We start from the raw sequence: 7,041 nt of genomic DNA, 5'->3' as shown, positions 1-7,041 counted from the left end.
GGATGCAGATATTCCGTATTCCGCCAACGCCACAAACGCCAAGTCTCTCCGTGTACGGTCATCAACCAATCGTGATACGCATGAGTTTTGTCGCGCATATCTGAACACATCGGAGACACTGAGCCTAGCAGAGAAACTCGTGCGTCAGAACTCATCGCATAATGCTTACCACCTAGCGTCTCCGAGGACCGGCTGGGCCATTAGGCGCTGCCAGCTTCTCCAGATGGGCTCGCTGATTTCGGAACGTCGAGTAATTGCCTGCCAAAATGACCTCCAAAATGCTGGCATTGCGCCTATCAGGGGACTGGGCTAGCTGCGCCATGCGTTCTGCAAGCAGTTCATAGGCTTGCTTGAAAAGTGCCACGATCGTGCCGGTGTTACTGGAGCCGCCAGCAATGTCGTTCTCCGAGTTGTTGGGGTCGATGATCGAGAATCGGTCATAGTTCTTGTACGCAAAGGTGCTGATCTTGTGCTGTATAATGCATCAGCCGAAGCGAGCGCAGGGCATACAATAATGAACACTTACCTTGGGAAGATATTTGGGCGGGTTCAGGCAAATCGCCGTGGTCCTGTAGTTGAACCGGTTACCATAAAGGTCGAAGAAATGCATCAAGAGGTCCCCGACGTGATGGTTCGGGTCCATAGATCCGCTTTGTATTTGGGGCATCAGCTGAAGCATGCTGGTGACCAAGCAGGTGACAGTGAAGCCTCCTATACCGCCGTTGACCGGCTCGTTCAGGCCCCTCATGCAAAGGAAATGCTTGATCAACGTGACCAGAACAGGCATCACAGGGAACTGATCTCTCCAGGCATGGAACGTCTTGATAGCCTGCAAGCCCGTGTCATTCTCAAAGGACACATCAATCTTGAGGCCTGTCCTGGAGTCAACCCACTTGACCAGCGGCACTTTGGCAAAGGCGATGATCTCAACCTCGTTCTGGAACGCAAGTTTGTGTTGCTTGAGGGCATCACTGAGCCTGTACATGGTCCTTCGAGTGTCATACTTGGCCCGATAGTTCCTTTTGAACTGATCGGAGCAGAGGACCATGTCCATGTCACCGGTAGGCAGGTAAAGTCCGGACGGGAACGATCCGAACGGATAGACCCCGGCGTCAGAAAAGGTGTTGCGAACAAACCTGTTAATTTCGTCGAGCACCTCCTCGCGGATACGTTTCTCGAAAGCACGAGGCTTAACGTATTCGTAGAAATCAATGATCTCTTTGTGCAGCCAACGGCCCATCGTGGGGCTGGCCGAATGATCTTCGGCATCTCGCATCCAGGGGCAAGAGTCCTGTTTGGGAACTGCTCGCCACTCAGGCTGAATCTTTCCACCTACAGGCGCCCTGGTTGCCTTCTTCAGCCTAGCATGAGGCAACTTGATCTCGTCGTCGTGGGTACGCTTCCTGCTACCCAAAGCAGAAGGAGTGGGGTCATCGAAAGTGGGACGAGTCTTGGGTAGGTTCTTGGGTATGTTCCTGGGTGCCGGAGGAACTGGGGCCGAGTCCTCTTCGTCATCAGTGCCTGTGAGATCAATAGTTCCTGTCTCAGGCTTCTTGTCCACAGGCTGCTTAACCTCGGGCTTCTTGGAGGGCTGCTTAGCCGCGACGGGAACAAGAGAAAGGGAATCACGAGCTGCTTTCCCAGTGGGCTTCACCTCCTGGATGATCTCGATGTCACTGTCGCTATCGGAATTAAACATGATGATCTCGTCCAGGTCGTTGGGGAGCGCGGCCTTTGTTTCGGCAGCGGTTTGCACACGAGCCTTTCTGATCATCTGCACAACATCCTTGGTCTTGCGCTCCCGAGCGCCCTCGGGAGGGAGTGCAGTGTAGGGGTCGGGGTTGGACCACTTGGGGGTGTTGTTGGCGCTGGTCGACTGATCAAGCGCAGTGCGAGCACGCTTGGTCGACGGCTCGGCATCTTCAGCGGCCTCATCTCCAGAGATGTCCATCTCGGCCTCATCACTGTCGGACAGTTCGTCGACATTCCGGTAGAGCACACCCGTCTCGGGATTGTAGAGGGCCTCTTCATTTCCAGACTCATGGGTACCGCTCAATAGCTCGCGCTCAGCCGCAACAAAAGGACGCCACGGTTTCCTAAAACCTCCGTGGGGGCCAGCGTTGCGGCCTCGTCCACGGCCACTGGGTCTTCCGTGGCGACGATCGCCTCTGGGAGAGTGGGCTCTGCGGCCGTTGTAGGACTGCCTGTTGTCGTTGGGACGGTAGTTGTCGTAGCTCGAATTGCTGACTCCCGGCGGCTTCTCTACTCTAAACGAGAAATCGCCCTGAGGAGGCCGGTAATTGTCGCGATCTCTTCCACCGCCACCGCCACCGTTGTTGCGGTTGGAGTAGTTGTCGGAGGGACGGTACGATGTCGGCTGGGGAGGTCGGGCAGGGAGACCATGAGGGCCATTCGGCGCGCGTTGTTGATAGCCATTGCGGTCGTCCCGAGGGTCGTTACCACGACGTCGACCGCCGCCGCCGCCGCCGCCACCGCCGTTCTGGTATCGTTGTGACATGCTAAAACTAGCAGTTATGGGTTTATGCGATATTGACCACGATAAAGCGCATCGAGTGAGTGCTCGGTATCGGAGCACAAGAGGATGAGGTTGATTCCACAAGGGGGACAAAATACGCTGAGAGGCGGAAATGTTCACCTTGTCATTTAATTTTTTTTTTCAAAAGTCAGAGGTAAAAGTTGAGTGGGGCAACATGGAATTTGTAGTGTAGTGGTCGGGTTGCAGAGTGAATTCAGTTGCCGTGACGGGAGCGGGAGTGCGTGTGCTTTCAACAGTGGAAGTGATGGATGACGGAAGGCAGGGCTGCCCGGTCCCAGCAGTCGAGGTTTCCACAAGGCAGGCTGTGTGTGTGTGTTGTGCCCGTTGCCGCAGAGCAGTGGCAGGGCAGGCGCCGGCAGGTTCCGTTCTCACTCTCCGGCGCTGTCAGGTCAATCTTTGCACTTGCGGCGGCGGAAATGATGAAATGCCAAGCAAGAGACCCCCAGCCCGTCGAGGTCCGGGTAGCACTGATAACCCTTATCGTTCCCCTTATCAGCAGGTCGTCGATGCATGTGGAATTTCTGCGACAACAACCGCGACGCGACTCTCCCACGCACTTCAAGCTACGAGGGCCGGGGCGCAAGAGGGATTCAATTGTCAGCAGCCGTTGTGTCAGTACTGTGATGACTGGACGAGGAGGGGCTAAGAAGTCCCGGGCGGCGGGGCCGGCACCCCCCACGACAACCCTGGTTCTCGACAACGGCGCCGACACCATCAAGGCTGGATTCGTCTCCGATGACAAGAGCGACGGCAAGCCTCGCATCATTCCAAACTGTCTCGCTCGAGACCGTCACAGGAAGATCTATGTTGGCTCGGAGCTCGAAAAATGCAAGGACTTCAGCGAATTGGCCTTCCGGCGCCCCGTCGAGAAGGGCTTTATCGTCAACTGGGAGGCCCAGAAAGAGATCTGGGATCGCGAGTTCTTCGACGATAAAGCTGCGCAGAAATGCGATCCATCAGAGACCAGGCTCATTCTCACAGAGCAACCAAACTCACTACCTTCTCTCCAAACACACTGTGACCAGATCGTCTTTGAGGAGTATGGCTTTGCGAGTTACTACCGTGGCCTGGGTATGTCGCATCCTAGAGAGCTGTTAGGGAAAGGGTGCTGACCTTGTTTTCTAGGTCCTGTCTTCAACGCGTACCGGGACATACAATCCATCTTCCGAACACCCCAATCCACCATAGACAGTCCAGCCCAAGTCATCCTGCTCATCGACTCGGGTTACTCTCACACCACCGTTACGCCTATCCTCCAAGGCCGACCGCTACATCCGGCCATACGAAGACTTGATGTGGGTGGCAAGCTCATGACCAATTATCTCACCAGGTTACTGTCCGTCCGCCACTTCGACATGCGCAACGAACCATACATTGTGAACGAGATGAAAGAAGCAGTCTGTTACACCTCCCTGGACTTCAAGGGAGACCTGGAAAAGACCTGGAAAGGCACGCGCGGCGAAAAGAGGGAGGACTATTTGAGCGGTGCTGGCATCGCCAAAGACTACGTTCTGCCCGACTCCCACACGCGCTTCCACGGTGTTGTCCGCGACTACGAGCCTGGTGTCTCGGCGCGCGCCCGCAAGGGCATTATATCCACAGAGGACGTCCTGACGCTACGGAACGAGCGTTTTGTTGTTCCGGAGCTCCTCTTCAACCCTTCTGATATCGGCATCCGGCAACCTGGCATCGCCGACCTAGTCAAGCAGTCCCTCTTGGCTGTGCCCATTGGACTGTGGCCTGGCCTTCTGGCTAATATCGTAGTTGTGGGAGGAAACAGTCTCTCTGAAGGGTTCTGTCAGCGCTTGCAGACAGAGATTCTCAAGCGATTCCCCGATGAATGTAGGGTCAGAGTTGCCCGCCCGGAAGACCCTATCATCAGCACCTGGTTGGGAGCTGCCAATTTCGCCAAGCATGAACATGCTAGTAGGCTCGAGGTCACCAAGCAAGAGTATGAGGAACATGGAGCAGCTTGGGTGGCAAGAAAATTTGCTGCTGGGCTCGGACTCGACCCATGAGCATTTGCTTGGAGTCTATTATTGCCATTTTTGAAGCTTTCAAGGGTTCGATAGCCCATAAAGCGATTGCCAAGCGGCTGGCTATGCTGCTTGATTGAGTGCTCGGCTGGATACTACCCAGACACCAATGAGCTGGGTGGGCTAGCACGCGTTGCTTCTTGCCGGTCTCTGGACGTTGAGTGCCATACATTCTGTCTGACAAGCGCCGATTAATTCGAAACCCTGCTGTGCCATGCCAGAACACGAAGACCAAGTCTCGATGGGCTGGATCCATAGACTGGGTGTTGATCTTGATTGAGATGCACTAGGGCAAAACCGCGCAACTGATCTCAGCTACCTACAGCTCTACACGGAAAAGCAGGTATCGGAGTTTATGAGGGCGAGCTGCTTGCCACCCTTGTGATATCCATGATGCTGCCTTTGGTAAAGTTTTCAAAATGGTTTGAAGAAAGGATCAACGCTAACCCTCGGAAAGAGACCAAATCACACCATCATCATCAGTGGTTTGTTGTGATCGCCTGCAGCTTCTTTATCTTAAACAAACTTGGTTCAGACCAAGAATTTGGCCCATTTCACCTCCAAAGGTGCAAATAACCCAATATATATGAAGCTCTACTCTATCAATGGGATCTTGCCCAAGCCTAGCTTTTCAGCCTCTGCATTCAGAGCATCAATCTCTGCCTTGGCATATGGTATGCCGTCTTTCAATCTCTGCTCCTCGTTCAGCTGCTCAATCTCGCCCGGGAAGTAAATTCTGTCGACGCCATGCATCTTCTCCGAGTTCACCGCTTTCTGGTATAGGACATCCATGCGTTCCCTGAACTCGTCCAGGCTCATGAACAAGTCAGGTTTGATGGCCACGAAGAAGTGGCCAACGTCCCCCGGCTTGGACATATCATACGGCCCCGTGACGCCTCCAGCAAACGCAGAACCCGAAAGCACGCCGGAGAAGACATCCATCATGATAGCCAGCGCCGACCCCTTCGGCCCACCCATAGGCAGCATCACGCCTTCCAGCGCCTTGGCCGGATCATCGGTCTGCTTGCCCTCCCCATCCAAAGCCCAATCAGTCGGTATCTTCTCTCCCCTCCTCAACGCCTTATAAATCTTGCCCCTCGCTGCGACCGACGGGGCCATATCCAAGATGAACGGCTTCGACCCCTCGCCTTTCCCACCCGGCGCTCCACAGGCGATGGGGCTTACACCCATCATCTTCTCCTTGGAACCCCACACGGGCAGCGCAGGCGACGAATTGGTAAAAACCAGACTCATCATGTCCGCTTCCACCGCTTGCTTGACAATCCAAGCGGACATGCCAAAGTGATTGCTATGCTTGACGCTTACCAATCCAATGCCATAGACGCCCGCCATTTTGATGGCGGTGTCCATGCCCAGGTGCGCGGCGGGGAAGCCGAATCCGTTCCTCGCGTCTATTTGGGCGACTACGGGCGTGATCTGCTTTAGTTCCGGCTCGGCGGCTGGGTCCAAAACCCCGCCACGCACGCGTGAGAGGTAGGATGGCAATCGCAGGATGCCGTGGCTTTCAACGCCGCGCAGGTCAGCTTGGACGAGCCCAGAGGCGGTGATTTCGGCGTTTTTGGCGGACACGCCGGAGGCCGTTAAAAGGGCGGCCGCAAAGGTTTTAGCATCGTGGTGGTTGACACGGACGAGGTTGGGGGTTTCTGTTGTTGATGCTGTCGCCATGGTTGTGGAGGGGTTACTGCTCGACTGGCGGGGGTGCTTGACCGTGGAAGGTGGTATGTATCAGTGGTGAGGTGGTCATGTGCCCTCTTTTAAGAGATGGACGAATGCCCGGGTATCGGCAGTGATGCGGGGAAGGCCTTTTTAGTGGGATTCTTGTCAAGTTCCAGTCATCTTCGCTTATTACGAAAGCAACTGAAGCCAAGATTGGGAATGGCACATTAAGCCGCCCCACTTGGCAAGAAAGACTGCCGAGCCAAGGACCATCTCCCGCTGTAGCCAAGCAAACCCCACGATTTGATGCCAAGCCATGTATCCATCCTCAACGTCGATCCTCAAATGTCCTTTTCCTCGGGCCGCGAATAAGCTCTCAATGATTGTCAGGTCGCACGGCCAGATCAAGCTGGTCGATATATCACATCTCAGAGCGCTGTCCCCCTCTTGCAACATCCTACACTACTATGCAGCAGTATCCTCCGAAAACTCCCGCTTACGCCTGTCATACATAACCTCTCGATACTCAAGGAGGAGATCCGGGTTCTAAACTCCGTGTCGCTCATACCCGACCATACAGCAACGGTCCTGGAGACCAGGGTGAGACGCGTACACTACTGCGTCGACTCGGAGGACTTGTGGGTGTCCCCCTCCAAAACGGTCCTCGTCTAGTGTATACCTATAACAGCACTCGTGGCCGCACAAGCGACCATCTTGTCAAGTGTTGCCACGCGTTCCGAATGCGGGGAAATTGAAGCATCCGGGGCTTAA

General features: G+C 55.0%; 3 protein-coding genes across 3 annotated transcripts; 1 reads left to right on the top strand and 2 right to left on the bottom strand.

The window, feature by feature from the left end:
• Nucleotides 1-2,806, bottom strand: B0T23DRAFT_147866 (uncharacterized protein). The gene is made up of 2 exons (XM_062832474.1): nt 527-2,806; nt 1-472 (listed from the first exon to the last, which is right to left on the bottom strand). Exons 1-2 carry the CDS (start codon nt 2,516-2,518, stop codon nt 173-175), a joined length of 2,292 nt encoding a protein of 763 aa, XP_062693152.1. The 5' UTR covers nt 2,519-2,806; the 3' UTR covers nt 1-172.
• Nucleotides 2,807-3,180: 374 nt separating this feature from the next.
• On the top strand, nt 3,181-4,575 carry B0T23DRAFT_316218 (actin family; the record flags this gene model as incomplete). Its single annotated transcript, XM_062834917.1, has 2 exons — nt 3,181-3,628; nt 3,683-4,575. The coding sequence occupies 2 exons, from the start codon at nt 3,181-3,183 to the stop codon at nt 4,573-4,575; spliced, it is 1,341 nt and encodes a 446-aa protein (XP_062693151.1).
• Nucleotides 4,576-5,178: 603 nt separating this feature from the next.
• On the bottom strand, nt 5,179-6,432 carry B0T23DRAFT_147781 (Malate/L-lactate dehydrogenase). Its single transcript, XM_062832473.1, has one exon. It carries the CDS (start codon nt 6,277-6,279, stop codon nt 5,188-5,190), a length of 1,092 nt encoding a protein of 363 aa, XP_062693150.1. The 5' UTR covers nt 6,280-6,432; the 3' UTR covers nt 5,179-5,187.
• Nucleotides 6,433-7,041: the final 609 nt, after the last annotated feature.

The sequence above is a fragment of the Neurospora hispaniola genome, assembly GCF_033458365.1.
Source record: "Neurospora hispaniola strain FGSC 10403 chromosome Unknown B0T23scaffold_4, whole genome shotgun sequence".
Classification (NCBI taxonomy): domain Eukaryota; kingdom Fungi; phylum Ascomycota; class Sordariomycetes; order Sordariales; family Sordariaceae; genus Neurospora; species Neurospora hispaniola.
The sequence above is the reverse complement of the archived record's forward strand: the minus strand, read 5'-3'. Positions and strand labels throughout refer to the sequence as shown.

Excerpts from the sequence above, each read along its gene's own strand:
- B0T23DRAFT_147866 (XM_062832474.1), bottom strand. The coding sequence starts at position 2,518 with ATGTCACAACGATACCAGAACGGCGGTGGCGGCGGCGGCGGCGGCGGT. Across the intron at positions 473-526 it reads CGCCCAAATATCTTCCCAAG|CACAAGATCAGCACCTTTGC; the intron begins GTAAGTGTTCAT and ends TGCATTATACAG.
- B0T23DRAFT_147781 (XM_062832473.1), bottom strand. The coding sequence starts at position 6,279 with ATGGCGACAGCATCAACAACAGAAACCCCCAACCTCGTCCGTGTCAAC.